The 20,233-nt window shown below is 35.6% G+C and overlaps 1 protein-coding gene across 2 annotated transcripts in view; it reads left to right on the top strand.

Annotated features, from left to right (window-relative positions):
- Positions 1 to 20,233, top strand: part of EMCN (endomucin) — a 92,447-nt gene that overhangs the window by 26,600 nt on the left and 45,614 nt on the right. For both annotated transcript variants that reach the window (XM_054591686.1, XM_054591687.1), the window contains exons 2-3: positions 9,892 to 10,023; positions 16,642 to 16,716. In XM_054591686.1, coding sequence (XP_054447661.1) covers positions 9,892 to 10,023; positions 16,642 to 16,716 — 207 coding nt within the window. The remainder of the gene's footprint in view (positions 1 to 9,891; positions 10,024 to 16,641; positions 16,717 to 20,233) is intronic.

A 20,233-nucleotide genomic window follows, 5' to 3' on the forward strand; every position in this document is an offset into this window, starting at 1 on the left:
GATAGCTGCTCAATATGAGGACAAATGAAATTCTAATTTTTAGAGACTATTTGTGAATTACCTAGGAAGATTAGAGTTGACAACTTAGCCGTTTGAAAACAGGAGAAAATGTGATTGTTGGTTTCTAGCCATAGATGAATTCTGAAAGACAATATATATAAATTCATATAAGAAATGTCCCATATGGTGCTCTGTATGAACACTGCGGAATTTCATACCTTGAACTTCAGAGGAAGGAAGACTATTCAGGATCTATGTGAATACCTTAGCATAAATTTATCATGTAATTTCTATAATTAAAATAGTTATTTATTAAAATCCCAACAATGCTTTGTCCTTTCACAGCACAGGAAACTAGTGTCATGGAGTCCCAGGCTGGGTGTATCAGGCAGAATCAGGACAAAATGCCATCTGTTTCTCGCAGAACTTCCCAAGAGTAGCGCTCTCTGATTTGGCACAAGCAAAGTCACTGGCACAAGCAAAACACAGGTCTTGTTAAGTTTATCTCTAATCACCTTGGAGAAAAAGAGAAGGAAAATGCTACTTTACTATGTCCTGTGAAGACAAAATACTTCAGAATAAATAGTCTACTATCACATCAAATCAAGCCTAGAAGAACCATAAATACAGTACAATCTAACTGCTTCTTCCATCATGGACAATAAAATCTTCAACAGTGGTAGTTAGTGGGAATAATTCTTACTCACCATATAATAAGAAAAAGCTTCTATTTGCAGAATGTTTTGAACTGAGTAAATCTTTATTTTCATTTTTAAATATAGTTTTAATGGATTGGAAGTTTCTCTTAAAGTGTTGTTGAATATGGAAATATTTTGTGTGAGTGTGTGTATATGTATGTAAAAAATGAATGTTATTTTTTAAGAAAAATTGTGAGTTATGCCTGTTTCCTCATTCTAGGTGCATAAAGGCAAAACACTAGTCACTTTCTCCCTTTTACTATCACACCTTGTTCAAAGAGCAGGTGGAGTTGGGGTAAGTGGTTTTGTTGGGAGCCACTTTCCTTTGGCAAAATGTGTGGTAGTTAATGGGACTTTCTCTGGGGTCAAGGCTGCCTGAGTAAATATTTCAACTGTACTACTTCCCCATGAATAATGTGGGCAAGCTGCTTAGCCTCTTTGAGTTTCAATGTCTTCATCTGTAAAATGATGTTCATAACAGTATGAGCATTGTACTGCCTGCCTTCTGTTAGGATTAAATGAGATAATCCATAGAAAGCATCACATTGAACCTGGCACATGATGCCATTCAATACTTTTAGGAATTGTTGTCAGTCCTTGACAAAAGAGGGTACATTCTGTTGAACATACTGAAAAACTAATAATAGAAATGTTACTTATGAGTGTTAGTAGATAAAGATCTACTCAAGGAAATCAGCGGCCATATGTGTGGTAGAGGATGGTAACAAGGAAAAGTCTTCCAGTACATTTCTTTCTTACTTCGTCAGTGGCTAGAAATTTGCCTCCTTGTAATCTACCTCTGGTTATTTCATGGGTGGGAACTCATTGATCTCACCTTCTGATTTCAAGAGGGCAGATGACATTTCTAACATAAAAAGGGGACTTTCAGTGCAATTCCACTGGTGTCTTCTCATTCTCTGCCACACCATTTCCTTATCATTTTTTTTTCTACAGGAGATTTCTGTTCAGTCATTTTCAAAAGCTCCCACTGACCTATTGATAATGTCCCAAGTCCCCACCTTGGCATTCAAGATTCTCTACAGTCTGGCCTCCAGAATTTTACCAAACATCTGTTGCATCCTTTCATAGAATAGTGCAATCCAGCCAAACAGAACTGTTTGCAGTCTTCTCAGTTATTTATTAATTCCCCACCAGAACTTTGCTCATGCTCTCTCCTCTTGTCTGTGCGGAAATACTTTTCAAGCTCCAGCTCCTATGTCAACTCTCTCATGAAACATTCCTTGCTCATGCCAGCACGGTGGTCATCTTCTATCCTATAAATTCTTGATCAGTTGTTTGTCCAGCAGCTTTCAAATGTTTAGCTGGAATCACAGTAAGGAATACATTGACACATATTTCATTTCATTTCATTTTACACACAAACACATACACCTACACCCCTAGACAAAAGCTTCACGAAATTATTTGCAATATCTAGTTTTGTCTCTTTTTCTTTTCATTTGGCAAAACATCTAACTATGATCCATTAACTGGATTTTTTTTTCATTTTTTAAGTCAAATTTATGGAGTAACATTAGATAACATAATTATATAGGATTCAAGTGTACAATTCTATGGTATATCATCTGCATATTGCCTTGTGTGCTCACCACCCAAAGTTGAATATATGGTGACAGAAGAAGATTTGACTTTGGGTGGTGGCCACTAAATAGTTTTTAATTATATTTTAACTGCCTCATAAGCTACACTTTGGAAAACACTGGTCTACATACCAGATATCCTTTATTATTTATTTTGTGTAGGCATATGTTCCCTACCAGATTGAAAGCTACATGAGGATGATACTATATGATACCTTATAGGATCTTTTACTGTATCGAATTATGCCTTTCATACTAATTATTGTTTGTGGAAGGAAAAAAGGGAAGGAAGGAGGAAGGATGGAAGCAAAGGAGATAAAAATATCTCTGAAGATATCGATTATACTCACAAGTTAAGGTTGTTAATATTTAGGTAGTTAATAGATGAGAATCATTCAAGTTATGTACAAGAAAATTTTCCAGTCAGTGTGATATGTGCTTCTTTGAGTAACTTCTTTAGCCACAAACTAAACTTAGAAATTAGTGTCACATCATGGGCTCTGTGAAAAAAAGAAAGATAGTGAGAACAAAATGACTTAGAGAAGATAACCTCATCCATGCTCTGTTATTTCTCCAGGATGAATATTGTGGGAGGGAGTGGGGTGACGCCAGGGGTGTGAAGAATATCTAAAAGGTGAAAAAACGCTTTTGACTTGATTTCCACAAATCCTGTGAAGAAGCAGTTCTGTCATTTCTGCATGTGCTGAACACATCTGTATATGCTGAATACATCAAGCAATTTCTGTGTACGTCTATAAACAAAGCTGGTACTAAACTCTAACACTTCCAAGCACCTCAAAACTATAAAGCAGTGATTTTCAACCAGTGTGCCACAAGGATTTTTAAAACATTCCAATACCTAACTGTAGAGTCAGGGACACCTCTTTTCCCTTAGATTTTCAAATAAAAAAATGACATCAGCCAATACACCAATAGCTGTCCAGTGTGAATCAAAATTATACCTTTATTTTTTTCAGATTAGCACAAACTATATTTTTGGGTGTGCTGCAGAATTTTAATAATTTGTTCGTGTGTACTATGAGATGAAAAAGGTTGAAAATGGCTGCTATAAAGTGAAATAGGAAATACACCCTATCACATGGCATCTGAAATATTGCTTTTCACTGATGTGAAAGATGATTGGTTTTTCCCAGATTCAAAGAGCAAAATTTTTTAATTAACTATTTTTATTCACTATAAATAAAGAAGTTAATATATTATATTTTAATGTAACAAAAGTTATAATTGATGAATTATATAGCCACATTTTAAATGATTACAACAATTATTTTAGTATACCCAAGGGCCATTTAGATTTTACTATTTTTGAAATGTAAAATTCACAATTACAATACCCAGGCTAGATAGCTTATTTTTTTAACATTTTAACTTTTTAAAATATTAAGTTACAGTTGACTTTTAATATTGCAAAGAGAAAAATTTTAATATTGCAAAGAGAAAATTTTTGGATGAAATTTAAATTTGAAAATGATATAGCCAGTTTGGGATTTGAATATGTCTTTGTTATTCAAAATCCATCTTATTTTTTTTTTCTAATTTGTTTTTTTTTAAATTTATTTACTTTTAAAATACATTTGTCTCTGCCTCCCCCCCACCTCTTTCCCTTCCCCCTCCCTCCTTCCCTCCCTCAGCTCTTCCCCTTTGGTTTTGTCCATGAGTCCTTGCTATATGTCCCTTGACCTTCCCCTTCCCTTCCCTTTCCCTGCCCCCCCGCTTCCCTCTTGTCTCTGTTGATTTCTTTTCCTTTCAGTGTTGCTGGTCATATTTTCCTTGCTTCTTTGCATTGTTGGTTAGGTTCCGCTTATAGGTGAGATCATATGGTATTTGTCTTTCGCCCCCTGGCTTATTTCGCTTAGCATGATGCTCTCCAGTTCCATCCATGCTGTCGCAAAGTTTAGTACTTCTTTTTTTCTTTCTGCTGCGTAGTATTCCATTGTGTATATGTACCATAATTTTTTGATCCAATCATCTACAGATGGGCATTTAGGTTGCTTCCAAGACTTGGCTATTGTAAATTGTGCTGCTATGAACATTGGGGTGCATAGGTTCTTTTGTATTGGCGTTTTGGAGTTCTCAGGGTATAGTCCCAGCAGGGGAATCGCTGGATCAAAAGGCAGTTCCATTTTCAGCTTTCTGAGGAAATTCCACACTGCTTTCCATAGTGGCTGCACCAGTCTGCATTCCCACCAACAGTGGACTAGAGTTCCCTTTTCTCCACAGCCTCGCCAGCACCTGTTGTTTGTGGATCTGTTTATGATGGCCATTCTGACCGGTGTGAGGTGGTACCTCAAGGTGGTTTTCATCTGCATTTCTCTGATGGCTAGTGATGCTGAGCATCCTTTCAAATGCCTCTGGGCCCTCTGTATCTCCTCCTTGGAAAAGCATCTGCCCAGGTCCTTTGCCCATTTTTTGATTGAATCATTTGTCTTCTTGGAGTGGAGTCGAGTGAGTTCTTTATATATCTTGGAGATCAAACCTCTATCTGATGTATCATTAGCAAATATATTTTCCCATATGGTTGGCTCCCTTTTCATTTTGCTGATGTTTTCTTTAGCCATGCAGAAGCTTCTTATTTTGATGAGGTCCCACTTGTTTATTCTTTCCTTTATGTCCCTTGCTTTAGGAGACATATCAGTGAAAAAATTGCTGCGTGGGATATCTCAGAGTTTCCTGCCAATGTTATCCTCGAGGACTTTGATGGTGTTGCGACTTATATTTAAGTCTTTTATCCATCTTGAGTTTATTTTTGTGTATGGTGTCAGCTGATGATCCAATTTCAATATTTTGCATGTAGCCGTCCAGCTCTCCCAACACCATTTGTTGAAGAGGCTGTTATTGCTCCATTTTATGCTTCTGCCCCCTTTGTCAAATATTAGATGTCCATAGAGACCTGGGCTTATTTCTGGGCTTTCTATTCTGTTCCACTGGTCTATGGGTCTGTTCTTGTGCCAGTACCAGATTGTTTTGAGTATGGTGGCTTTGTAGTAGAGTTTGATGTCCGGTATTGTGATCCCTCCTACTTTGTCTTTCTTTCTCAAAATTGCTGCGGCTATTCAAGGTCGTTTATGGTTCCATGTAAATTTTTGAAATGTCTGTTCTATTTCTGTGAAATACGTCATTGGTATCTTAATAGGGATTGCGTTGAATCTATAAATTGCTTTGGGTAGTATGGACATTTTGAGGATATTAATTCTTCCAATCCATGAGCACGGTATATGCTTCCATTTATTTGTGTCTTCCTTAATTTCTTTTTTCAATGTTGTATAGTTTTCTGCATACAGGTCTTTTACCTCTTTGGTTAAATTTATCCCTAGGTATTTTATCTTTTTTTGTGCTATATCGAATGGTATATTTTTTCTGATTTCTTCTTCTTCTATTGCATTGCTGGTGTACAAAAACGCCTTTGATTTCTGAATGTTGACTGTGTATCCTGCTGTTTTGCCAAATTCACTTATTAGGTTGAGGAGTTTTTTGGTAGAGTCTACAGGGTTCTCTATGTACACTATCATGTCATCTGCAAACAATGATAGTTTTACTTTCTCCTTTCCTATTTGGATGCCTTTTATCTCTTTCTCTTGTCTGACCGCTGTGGCTAGGACTTCCAATACGATATTGAAAAGAAGCGGTGAAAGCGGACATCCTTGTCGTGTTCCCGATCTTAGTGGGAAAGCTTTCAGTTTTTGCCCGTTGAGTATGATATTAGCTGTAGGTTTTTCATATATGGCCTTTATTACATTGAGGAATGCCCCATTTATTCCCATTTTGCTGAGTGTTTTGATCATAAATGGGTGCTGTACCCTGTCAAATGCTTTTTCTGCATCTATTGAGATGATCATGTGGTTTTTGTCTTTTCTTTTGTTTATGTGCTGTATCACGTTTACTGATTTGCGTATATTGAACCATCCCTGCATCCCTGGGATGAATCCCACTTGATCGTGATGGATAATCTTTTGAATGTATTGCTGGATGCGGTCTGCCAATATTTTGTGGAGGATTTTAGCATCTATGTTCATCAGCGAAATTGGCCTGTAGTTTTCTTTCTTGGTAGGGTCTTTATCGGGTTTTGGGATCAGGGTGATGCTGGCCTCATAGAAGGAGTCTGGCAGTCTTACCTCCTCTTGGATTTTTTGGCATAGTCTGAGAAGGACAGGGGTTAGCTCTTCCTTAAATGTTTTGTAAAATTCTCCTGGGAAACCGTCTGGCCCTGGGCTTTTGTGTGCCGGGAGTTTCTTGATGACTGCTTCAATTTCCCCAGCTGTTATCGGTCTGTTCAAGCTTTCTGTTTCTTCCTCCTTCAGTGTTGGAAGATTATACTTTTCTAAAAATTTGTCCATTTCATCCAGATTTTCAAATTTCTTGGCATATAATTGTTCATAATAGTTTCTGATGATCATTTGTATTTCTGTGGTATCCGTTGTTATTTCTCCTCTTTCATTTCTGATATTATTAATTTGGGTCCTCTCCCTTTTTTTCTTGATGAGTCTGCTTAAAGGTTTGTCCACTTTATGAATCTTTTCAAAGAACCAGCTTCTGGATTGGTTGATCCTCTGAATTGTTCTTTTTGTCTCTATGTCATTCAGTTCTGCTCTAATCTTGACTATTTCCTTCCTTCTACTTGCTCTGGGATTTATTTGTTGTTGTTTCTCCAGTGCTTGAAGTTGTAGTGTTAGGTCTTTTATTTGAAATGTTTCTATCTTTCTAAGGTAAGCCTGTATTGATATGAACTTCCCTCTCAGGACCACCTTTGCAGTGTCCATAGGTTTTGGACAGTTGTCTGTTCATTTTCATTTGTTTCCAGAAATTTTGTGATTTCTTCTCTTATCTCATTATTGACCCATTCATTGTTTAATGGTGTACTGTTCAGTCTCCATGAGTTTGCAAGTTTTTGAAGTTTCTCTTTGAGGTTGATTTCGAGTTTCAAGGTCTTGTGGTCTGAGAAAAAGTTTGGTATTATTTCAATTTTCCTGAATTTGCTGAGGCTTGCTTTGTGTCCTATCATGTGGTCTATCTTTGAAAAACTGCCATGAACATTTGAAAAGAATGTGTATTTTTCTTCTTTGGGATGTAAGGTTATATATATGTCAGTTAAGTCTCTTTGATTCAGTGTGTCATTCAATGCCACGATATGTTTATTAATGTTTTGTTTGGAAGATCTGTCCATTTTTGACAGTGGGGTGTTGAAATCCCCTACTATCAGTGTGTTGCTGTCTGTATCTTTTTTGAAGTCGTCCAACAATTTCCTTATATACTTGGGGGCTCCTATATTGGGAGCATATAAGTTTACAATGTTGATGTCTTCTTGATAGATTCTTCCTTTAAGTATGATAAAGTGCCCCTCTGGGTCTCTCTTTATGGCCTTTACTTTGAAATCTACTTTGTCTGATACAAGTATGGCAATGCCAGCCTTTTTCTCATGTCCATTTGCTTGGAATATTATTTTCCATCCCTTTACTTTCAATCTGTGTAGGTCTTTTGCTCTGAGGTGGGTCTCTTGCAGGCAGCATAGGTGTGGGTCATGTTTTCTTATCCATTCAGCTACCCTGTGTCTTTTGATTGGGGCATTTAGTCCATTCACATTGAGAGATATGACTGATAGAAACTTACTCATCTTTTCTCTTTGTACTTGTGTTCCTCTCTGTCTCATTCTTTTCCTTCATCTGCTTAAACCAGTCCCCTTAGCATATCTTGGAGTGCTGGTTTGGTAGAGATGTATTCTTTTAGCTTTCTTTTGTCTGGGAAACTCCCTATTTCTCCTTCTGTTTTAATGGAGAGCCTAGCTGGGTAGAGCAGCCTTGGCTGTAGGCCCTTGCTTTTCATGGCTTGGAATATTTGTTGCCATTCCCTTCTGGCTTGGAGTGTTTCTGTTGAGAAGTCAGCTCCTAGGTGTATCGGGGCCCCCTTGTATGTTACTTTCTCCTTCTCCCTTGCTGCCTTGAGGATTCTCTCTTTGTCTTTGACATTTGCCATTTTAATGATGATGTGTCTTGGAGTGGACCTCCTTGGGTCCTTCTTGAGTGGGGTCCTCTGTGCCTCCTGGATCCATGAGAGCCTTTCTCTCCTCAAATTAGGGAAATTTTCCATCATTACTTTTTCGAGGAGGTTCTCTATTCCTTGCTCCTCTTCTTCTCCTTCTGGGATCCCTATTATACGGATATTATTGCATTTCAGGTTGTCCTGCATTTCCCTAAATGCATCTTCATTCTTTTTGAGCCGTTTTTCCATTTCCTGTTCTTTCTGGGAGCTTTTTTCTACCTTATCCTCCATCACACTGATTCGATCCTCAGCTTCATCCAGCCTGCTTTGGATTCCTTCTACTGTGTTCTTCAAGTCAGAAATGGTATTCTTCATATCCTCTTGTGTCTTCTTGATAGTTTCTATGTCCTTTTCCAGGGTGATATAGTTTGCTGTAAGATCCTGATAGTTGCTCTGCAGTTTCTCATAGTTATCTTTGAGCTGGCTGAGCTCATTGAGCTTCCTTAGAACCATTGTTTTAAATTCCATATCTGATAGTTCCCTTGCCTCTATTTCATTTATCTCTCTCTGTGGGGAGTCCCCTTTTCCACTCATTTGAGGGGAACTTCTTTTTCTTCCCATTTTTGTGAGAGTCTGTTAAGTATTTTTGTCCTTTACTTTTCTTTCTGGGCTTGGCTCTGATGATGTCAGTTGTTGACCCTATAGGGCCTTGGGTTGTTTGTTTGAGTCTCAAAATCCATCTTCTTAACTAAATGCTATACTATATTCCATTGACTATACAACATAAAAATAATGACTTCATAGACATGAATACTTTTTCCAAGTCCTTTGTAGATATTTGTTTGTTGTTTTTCAATCTTCAAACTAACAGTGAGTATACAGAGTCAAGAGCAACAAAATTGAGGAATAAAAAGCTTATATAAATGCTAATAAAATCTGTGAAACAAAGTTTCTCATAAATCACTGAGAATTAACTCCTACATCACTCTGAAGAAGTAATATTTAATGGGAGTTCTAAGAATTATTATTAAATACTGACTTTTTACTGCCGAAACAAAATTGTTAAAAGTAAGTATACAATTTAGATCACAATTGCCTTTATTTCTGTGTCTTTGGTTATTACAGTTTAGAGAAGTAAACCGTTTGAAAATAAAGATTTATGGCGGCTTAATGGCCAAAAATTTAGGCATGTTGCAACATTAAAAATATTTAGTAAAACAACCACTGCCCAGAGAGTGCTTTTAATTATTTCATCTGACATTAGTTTAGTTGACTTAAAAGTAGTGTTAAATTTCAAATTCACATATTCATTCCTTGCTAGTTTTGTCAGATACTACTTTGTTTCAGACTCACAGACTGCTCCTTCCTGCCGTCTCAAAAATTCATGTCATTGGTGAGAAGCAGATGAGGTTGTGAGTGAATAACAAGCTCACGGCTGAATTCATGACAATCAGAAAATTAATTTCAAACTGATGCTCTAATGACTGGGTTAGCAACAATATACTTATAGTTTATTTTATTTAAATGTAATAGTCTGACATTTGGCAAAATAAATGTAAATTATAATGTAACCACTTTAACACAATTTACTTTTTCAGGTGAGCAAATCAAAACCACTCCTCCATTAAACACATCAGTACTTTCTGCAGCAAAAACACCTGTCCCAGGAACACTCATGACGTCATCACCAGATGCTGTGACGACACCAGCAGTTGGCACATCTCCCAGAGGTAGGATAAACACTTAGTGAAATTTACTCTAACTTTGACACATAAAATTAGTACTGCCTATGTAATTTAATCACAGGAAAATAATTTGGGACCTTATACGTATTATGAAGTTTCGTGCTATTTTATTATTGTGAAACTCATGTTATTTTGGATTGGATACAGAACTCAGAGATCTCAATAGGCTTCTTTGATAATGTCCCCTTGAATCTTCCTGGGGGAGAATTATCCTATCGTGAAGGTTATATACACAAAGTTTATTTTTAGAGAAGAATAAAATTACCATTTCTTAAATCATAAAAATATCTTTTCAAATATTTTAGTTCTCCACTTAAGCAGCACAGCTGATAAAGTGAAACTATATTAATAATAAGCTCATTTTGTTAGTTATATTAGGCTGATTATAGCTTTAATTTGTAGGTCTCAGTAACAATGCCATCATTATTGTTACTGGACTGAGTGACAACTGCATCATGTTTTATGGCTCTAGGTACCAAACGGGTTACCTTACTGTCCATGAAAAGTAAAAGGAGCCATTGAAATCATTGAATTAAAAACTCAAAAGGTTATCAATTCAATGAATACTTCATTATTTATCCTGCAACACACATAAAGTGTGGCAAATCGTTCAGGCCCAATAATCTATAGAGAGAAAAAATAAAATTGTTTATTGATCACCCATGGGCAGAAAAACTGGTTAGAATGGTAAGTTCACAGAAAGCCCTGATAATCATATACCCTGATGAATGAGTGACTGCAATCCCCACAGCTGTCTCTCTTGCCTCTCTGTCCTTCATTCCCCTCTTGCTCTAACGCCAGGCTCAAACACATGCTGAGAACCCATGAGGACTAGTTCACTGGGCCTCCGTGAGGTGGCGATCTCACAGAAAAAGGATGTTGTGAATATAGTCCATTATTTCTGATATGTTTAGTTTTAAGACAAAACCTTAAACTCCTAGAATTTCTCTACCAACCCAGGAGAAAGCATTATACAATGAGTTCAACACAGGAAGTTTTACTTTCAGAATCTAGTATAGCCTTTATTTTCAACCAACAGAAACTCCAAATGAGATAATCAGGAAGCATGAGGCCCCCAGTTCACTTCTGCACAATGTACTTTTATTTGGTTTTTAAAAATTGTCTTAGTTCTATTTCCGGGTTAATAATGCCTCCCCCACCTCATAAGTACTGACTTGACATGCCAACTCAAAATGTTGAAGTTCCACAATTGTTATGAGAATTACTGAGAACTTATGTTTTTTCAACAAGAGGACCCCTAACCTTGCCTACAATGATTTATGGTGCATAACACAATCCAAATAATAACACAAACCCTAACCACTATGTTAAAAACAATGAAAGGGCAGAGGTGGGGGTGGGGCATTCAGTGAAGGAATTCAGACAGAATTGTCATTCGTGATATCAGGAATGCATCTTATGTTTCTGACTTGGAAGGGAAACTCTATATCTACTCATGTAAAGCACAGCCGAGAGACATTTTTAGTGCCTTTATGGTTGGGGGCTTCTGTAAAGGGATCCTGAAGCACCTTTCCCTGAAGCAAGTGTTAGGAACACTTGAGATTGTATGTACACACACACACATACACACACACACTTCTCATTCTTTTTCATGGGCATATTTACTGCTTCATAGTCCCCAGTTTAAAAAATTCAGCTCTAGTCTTGTTCTTCAAGGGTGCTCCAGAAGAATTTTAAACTATTCACAATCAATGGTAAAAAATTGTAATAAGCTAGAGAAGCTTTTGTTTTTAATTTTTTTCTTTAGCGTTGCATAGCTTGAATGTTTTTATATATCGATCAAATTATTTTCAGTAGAGTCCCTGGCAGAGCAGGTCTGAATGAAAAACATTCCAAATTTACAAAAAAAAAGATATTGCTGATCAGTTAGGATACCTTTCAAAACTATGTAACACAAATCCTTTGTTGCTCCAAGCAGAACATGAGTTATAAAGATGGCAGGCAGTCCGGCCATCAGAAACCCATACATTCGGTTCCTCAGGCTGAGGTCAGAGTTTTTGCCATCTTTCCTGAGTATTAAAAAAAAAATTGTAACAGGCTAGAGAAGCTTTTGTTTTTAATTTTTATTATAAACATGCTCACATAAACCCTAAAGTAGTGAGTATTGTTAATTAATATCCATATGCCCATCTCCCAGAACCAATAATTATCAAGATTTTACCACAGTTGCTTCATTGCTTGTCCTCCCTCCCTCCTTCCTTTCCTTCCTTCTTCCTTTCTCTTTCTCTTCTCTCTTTTTATTTGGTTGCAAAATATTTTAAAGGGAATCAAGCCTTTATGCTGTTTTACTTCTACACACTAAAAATCTACAATGTCATTATGAAATCCCTCAAGTTAATAATAATTTCTTAGAATCATCTTTGTTTAGAGGGATTTTAAGGGTTAAGAATATAGTAACCTTGAATGTAGCAGTGAAGAGGGGTTGGGAAGGAAATGAGTCCCTTCTGGAGTCTCTCAGGAAAGCAGCTGGGAGAGCAATGGTGGGTGGCAGGTGAAGAAGGAAAGACAGGCTCTGTGGCCACAGTCTGCTCTGATGCAGTACAAGCAACAGAAGGTCTGGCAGGGTGGATGGGACAGATGGGGCCATCAAGCAGCTGGGGGTTCATGATGTCTATAGGAAAGTGAGGGAACAACAGAAGGGACGGAAGACAGAGAAAGGAACTCCTTTTTGTCTGGCTTCATCAGCATTTGTGTATTAGGGTGTAAGCAAGTTGAACTATGTATACTAGAGATTGCCCATGATCCTAAAACCAATATAATTAATACACAAATAATGAACATGATGGAAAATTAGTCTCTAATTCTCATATTCTAAGAAGTGTATCAGGAGAGATGTTTTCTTAAATTCAGACCTGTGAGGGAATTTACATATTGGGAAGTTTTATACAATGTAATCATCCTCCAAAATAACTATCTTTAGATTACACAATAATATCACAAAAGGTACATCTATAGTGAAGTGGTTCCATATCACCCCCATTCTCATGGCCAACATGGTCATTGTAGCCACAATAAAAGTTTTAACCACAAAAAAAGTATGCCATGAAGAAGCTTCTTTATTTTCATAGTAAAAGTTTCCAATCAGATTATCTTTTTCAAAGGTCAAAATACACAATTTAATACTGTATATGTGTATTCTTTTTTAAAGATCTTATTAATTTTTAGAGAGAGAAGAAAGGAGAGGGAAATGGAGAGAAACATCGATGTGTGGAACATCAATCAGTTGTCTCTCGCACGCCCACAACCGGGAACCTGGCCCACAACCTGGGCCTGTGTCCTGACCGGGAGTTGAATTGGCAACCTTTCCATTTGTGGGATGATGCCCAAGCCTTGAGCCACACCAGTCAGAGCTATAGTGCTTGTGTGTACTCTAAAACATGTACATTTTTATTCTCCTGAAAATGGCAAAAATTTTATTATCAGAAGAGTGAAAAATGTGCAACTAAGATGGGAATTCTTGCAGTGATGGCAGAGGTGATGGATAGAGCTTTGCCCAGAGCAGGGCTTGCTCTCAAGAGGTTTATCCAATTAGAGAGAGAGAACTTGATCTCTTCCTAGATTTGTATCGAAGGTCGAAGGCCGAAGGCCAAAGGCCAGGATTAAAAATCAATCTTTGGCAGACCCTGAGTATCATCGTAAGTTGAACTTCTAAAATACAAAAATAAACCTGAAATTTCAGTCTTAAGATGTAATTATTTTCCAGATTGATTTTTAAAGCATTTAATAGTCAACTTTTTAATGAGATGAATTACAATACAGAAATAAAAGTTTCTCAGTGCTGATACTAAACATTTCTGATATTAAATAGATGTTCAATTTCAACTGAGGTCAGTCAGAAGCCAGATATTTTGTCCATTCCTTCCATGTGGGTGCTAGATGTTCTCCCTCTCTAGAAACTAACATGAATCTATAAAGAACAGTTTTAGAAGGAATTTTTGTAAATTTTCTTATGTTATTAGTGGGAAAAAAGAGGTTTGGATACCTCTTTTTCCACAACTTTATTTCCTTACCTATTGTCTTTATTGTCCTTGTTAACTTTGAGTTGAGAATGAATTACCTAAAATATCTTTGTATGTGATTTCTTATTTTTTCCTTTTCATAGAATTCCTAAGTGGTAAAGTTAACATTTTGCTTTTAGTATATTCTCACAAGACATGAAATGTGTACAAATTGATATTTTCCTGAAATCCTTATGTCTTAAATGGAATTGAATAAGTTTTAAAAGTTTATCTTGCACAGTGTTATGAACAATAGTTTACTAAACAATTGTATAAAGAATAGAATTCTTCTCTGATTGAATCTTTTATAAACATCTGACTGAAAATGTTATTGTATCCCTAAAGGTATAGAGTTATACTACTTTCTTAATGTTCACATTAAATTCAGTCTATTTCTTTTATTAATCACTTTCAAGTACTTAATCATTATTTGCACATAAAATTAACAGAAATAACAATTCTCATTAGTTTCTACAACATTTTAATTTTACAATTATAAGGATGTATTTACACTCCAGAATTTTAACATATTTAGCACATAGAACTGTACTATAAGTTATATGTAGAATCCTTATCCACATTTGAAAGTGAATATTTATACATTAACCATAAATCTAAAATAAATTGTGTTTTGTCTGTGTTAAATTGTTGTATTGATTATATATTATGGTCATCAGTATGATCACAACAAGATCACCATTTATAAATGTACTTCCACTTCGGTTCAGTTTCCCAAAGATCAAGGCTGAAACTGAACCTAAAAAGAAGATTTGGGCTAAATGCTTGGTCAGAGCTCAACTTTGTTATACCTCTTTTCTCTCTACAAACACAAAGCCAGGATATGCATAAAAGGAAAGGATCAAGGGCTTCAGAAACTCAAAGATTATATACATTTTTTTATATTTATATTACTATCATTATATGTGTCCTGATTATTTCTTATAATTATCTCTATGTCTTAAATTTTAAGTTATAAATGAGACATATGGCAGTAAAACATAAAGGCAAGGTGACTGCAAAAATTCATCTCAGCCTGTTATTGATACCAAGAGTCTGTCTGGAGGGGACACTTCATTTATTTGTTGCATCTTCACTTTAAGATGCTGGCCTCATGTGAGTGGGCAACCCAAAATCTTAAACCAAGTTTTTTGGGAATAATGTTTCCTTTGTTGGTTTCTTCTTTTAAAATAGAAACACATATGAGTGGGGGTGGATAACAAACAAGAACCTTCTAGAAAGTCCTAAGTGCCCTGATGCATTCCACGTTATAATTCACAAAATCTGCCTATTACAGCCACTGTCCATTGCTATAATAACCTATTTCCCTAAATAAGCAGCAAGGACAGAGGAGTGAGCAGTGAATAAAATCTTCAATCTCTTTAGAGGTGTTTGTCTTCAGCAATTCTCCGAAGGTCTCGTCTTGTTCTTACGGTTCCTTGGGATCTTTTGATATATAGCTCCAACCAGCCTACCCTTGAAAAGTTCCTCTGGACTAGGGTTTTAAAATGTTAGATAAAATGCCCTGGCTGGGTGACCGGGTTGATTGGAGCATTGTCCCATACACCAAAAAGTTGTGGGTTCAACTCCCAGGCAGAGCACGTATCTAAGCTGTGGGTTTGATTTCCTGTCAAAGTGTCTGTAAGAGCCAACTGATTGATGTTTCTCTCTCCAGTGAGGATTAAAAAAAAAATAGATAAACTTTGCAGATCCACATAGTTCCTGCCCCAAATACAGAATGCATATTTGTAAGAACCAAGAATTTATATATGTCACATACTAAAAATGGGACCTAGGACCTAATCACAAAAGAACATGCTAACACGTTTTAAAAGAGAAGGAAATGGTGACTTTTATGGGTACCTACCTGGTAAGTCATGTTCACTACTTAAAGCAGAGCTTTGTCTCTTTGTTGTATGAGTGACACCTTTTTCGAAACATTTATTTCATACAGGCTGTATGCCAGGAATTATTCTTGATACTACTCAGATTAAGAAGATGACTAAGGATTGGATACTGCCCTCTATAGTCTAAGGAGGGTCTTGTGCAGAGTGGGAACCCGATGAACATTTTGTGAATGAACAAATTAATTAATTATAGCAGTCTGAAACTTTCTTTTTTTATTTCTGTTTATATGGAAATTTGAATGTCAAAACTAAATCAACAGAATGAAATGTGATTCCTAAAAAAAAAAAAGTTATGTTATTCTCAGGTCCTGTTGAACAGGTCATTTTTCCCATGGGAAAATCATTCGTTTCTACAATAATATTTTTTGCACATTTTAAGATCACCAGGTAACAAACTATTAAAAGTGTGATTCTTGGGTCTCTAATACAATATGTTTGTGTGTGTGCATGTGTGTATATGTGTATGTTTCCATAGAGCCAGCCAAGTATTCACTACTTACCTTTCCCACTTTGAACAAAGGGAGCTGGAAAATGGACAAATTAAAGATAGGCAGATGCTTACCCAGTACCTCTGTTGATGGATTACAGTCCACCTCCAGATTTGACTGACTTTTATTTACTCCTTGGCAGATGAGATGAAATTATGATTAATAATACTGTCATCTCTCTTATCAAACTAGGAACAACTACCAGGGGGTCCTTACAAACTTCACTGCCACCAATTACTTCCTTAACCACTACAGTTAAAGGGAAAGGTGAGTAATAATGTGTTTTGCCACCATTTTTCTTTTCTATGTATAATTTGCTTACCATAATGTCATATACCATACTGCATATCCTTTTAAAATACAGAATTCAGTGTTGTTGGTATATTCATGAGATTGTATATCCATCATCACTATCTGATTCCAGAATATTTTCATCACTCCAAAAATAAACCCTGTATTTGTTACTAATCATTTTGTACTCCCAGCCTCCTTTAACTCCTGGCAACCACTAACCTACTTTCTGTCTCTATAGATTTGCCTATTCTAGAAATTTCTTATAAATAGAATCATGTAGTCTATGACCTTTTGTGTCTGGCTTCTTTCACTTAGCATAATGCTCTTATGTTCATACATGCTGTAGCATGTTTCTGTAGCTCATTCTTTTCCATGACTGAATAATATGTCCTTATATAGATTACTAGATTTTGTTGATCTATTTATTAGTTGATGGACATTTGGGCTGTTTCTACATTTTGACTCTTACAAATAATTCTACTAAGAACATTCCTGTACCAGTTTTTATATGACCATGTGTTTTCATTTCTCTTGGGTATATACCTTGAAGTGCTGAGTTATCATGTGGTGGTAACTCCATGTTTAACTTTTTGAGGAACTGATTTCCAAAAGAGCTGCATTGTATTATGTTCCCACCAGAAATGCGTGAGAGTACGAATTCTCCATTTGCTAACCAATACTTGTTGTCTGTCTTTTTCATCATAGTCATTCCAGAGGGTGTGAAGTGATATCTCATTTACATTTTCCTAATGACTAATGATATTGAGCATTTTTTCATGTACTTGTTGGCTACTGTATATCTTTGGAGAAATGTCTATTTTCCTTGCCCATTTTTTAAGAAATTGAGCTATTTTTCTTTTTTTGCTAGGTTGTAAAGGCTTTTTTATATATTTTGGACTAGATCCTATTGGATAGATAATTTGCAAATTCATCCTCCCATTCTGTAGGTTGTCTTTTCATTTTCTTGGTGGTACCCTTTGAAGGATTAAAATCTATAATTTTGATGAAACAAAATTTATATTTTCTTTTGTCATGTAGAGTAAGCAAAACTTTACCCATTTTAGGTTTTTCATATGAGGACTTTAGCAAAAAGACTTACAACAACACAATAAAAACCCAGCTCTTTTTAACACATGCAGTGCACATCATGCGAGAAACTTAAAACAAAAAGTAACTCAAATCAGCGGCTTAGAATTCAGCTTATATACCATCTTCAACAACAACAAAAGTAAACAAATAAATAAATAAATTTGTAAAAAGAAAAAGAGAAAAAAAGAAAAACAGGACAAAGGAAAACTGTTAAGCCTCCCAAGGGTGGCAGACTGAGGGAACATAAATAAATGAAAGGAAACCTAATGGACTGGGTTTTGTTTGCAAATTCCTCTGCCGCCTTCTCTGGGCTGATAAGTTTGTCTCCAGCAGTAGGAAAATTCATATCCTGCCTTTAGGCAGAAACAGGGAAGCTTTTTCTGCATTTGCTGCTCCTTAATTGCCTTCAGCTTTAAAATTTTGTCAAATACGTCTAGTTTGGAATAACACTAGTTTTCTTCAGTCACTTGTGCAGTGGGGTCTAATCTAAGAAACCGTTGCTCAACTCAAGTCGTAAGATTTACACCAATGTATTCTTCTAAGAATTTTATAGTTTTGGGTCTTATATTTAAGTCTTTGATTTTATATATGGTGTAGGGTAGAAGGCTGGCTTCTTTCTTTTGCATGTAGTTATTTATTTGTCCTAACACCATTTTTTGAAAAGACTATTCTTTCCTCATTTGAATTGTCTTGGAACTCTTAATGAAAATCAATTGGCTATAAATGCATGGGTGTTTTTCTGGACTTTCAAATTTACTCCATTTATCTTTATGTCTATCCTTATCCCAGCATGATACACTCTTAATTACCGTAGCTTTGCATTAAATTTTGCAATGAGTGCTCCAACATTTTTCTTCTCTTTCAAGATTGTTTTGGCTATTCTGAATCACTTGAATTTTTATATAAATTTTAGAATCAATTTGTCATTTTCTTCAAGAAGTTAATTGAGATAGAGGTTACATTGAATCTGTTTGGGAAGATCATTTTGGGAAATGGCATTTTAACAGTCTTAATTCTTCCAATCCATGAATATGAGATGTTTTTCCTCTTATTTAGGTCTTTTTAAATTTCTTTTGATAATGTTTACAGTTTTCAGTGTCAAAGATTTGCTCTTCTTTTGTTCAATTTATTTCTAATATCTTATTAATTGTGATGATGTTATAAAAGGAACCATTTTATTAATTTTATTTTGGATTGTTCAATGCTACTATACAATTTATTTTCAAATAGTAAAAGTGTATCCTGCCATCTTATTGAGCTCATTTACTGGTTCCAATTTGTGCATGTGCTGTGTGTGTTGGCTCCTTAGGATTTTCTATATCCAAGATTCATCTGCAAATAGAGATAATTTTACTTATTTCTTTATAATATGGATACCTTTATTTTATTTTCTTGCATATCTGCCTTGGCTAGAACCCTCAATACAACTTTGAATGGAAATGGTCAGAGGAGGTATCTTTGTTTTGTTCCTAATTATAAGGAAATGCCTTTAGTGTTTAATCATTAAGTATGATGTTACTGTGGGTTTTTCATAGATGTCCTTTATCAGGCTGAGGAAGTACTCTTCTATTAGTAGTATATTGAGTGTTCTTATCATGCAGTGATATTGGATTTTGCCATATATGTTTTCTTACTATATTGAGATTCTTATGTGATTTTTCTCTCTCATTTTGTTAATATAGCATATGATATTGATTTCTGTATGCTGAACAAACTTACATTCCTGGATAAAACCCACGTGGTCATTGCATGTGTTTCTTATATGGATATAGTTGGATATGATTTGTATTATTTTGTAAATAATTTTTGTGTCTACACTTATGAGATATAGGTTTTTAGTTTGTTTTTTCTGATTTTGGTATGAGATTAGTACTAGCCTTATGGAATGAATTGGGAAGTGTTCCCTTCTTTATCGATTTTTGGAAGAGTTTATGGAGAGTTATTCCTTAAACATTTGTCAGAACCTACCAGTAAAGCTATCTGATCCCAGTATTTGTGAAAAAATTTTTTATCTCAAGCTCTTTATTTGCTATAGGTCTAGTTACACTTTTTATTTTTTTTCTTGACTTACTTTTCTAGTTGTTAATTTGCTAAGAATTTGTCCATTTCCTTTACTTAATTGTTGACATGCAATTGTTCATATCATTTCCTTATAATCCTTCTTATTTCTATTAAGATGGTGGTAATGTCCTCTCTTTAATACATTGTTTTAGTAATCGGTGTCTTCTTTCTTTCTCAGTCTAACTAAAGGTTTATCAACTTGTTTGATCTTTAAAAAAGACTTGATTTTATTGATTTCTCTATTACTTTTATTGTACTTCTTTCCTCTCTAATCTTTGTTGTTTCTTTCTTTTTGCTCCCATTAGGTTGAGTTTGCTCTTCTATTTCTAAATTCTTAAGT

This window comes from Pteronotus mesoamericanus, unplaced genomic scaffold (genome assembly GCF_021234165.1).
Source record: "Pteronotus mesoamericanus isolate MK-2021 breed Mesoamerican mustached bat unplaced genomic scaffold, CSHL_Meso_final scaffold_232, whole genome shotgun sequence".
Classification (NCBI taxonomy): domain Eukaryota; kingdom Metazoa; phylum Chordata; class Mammalia; order Chiroptera; family Mormoopidae; genus Pteronotus; species Pteronotus mesoamericanus.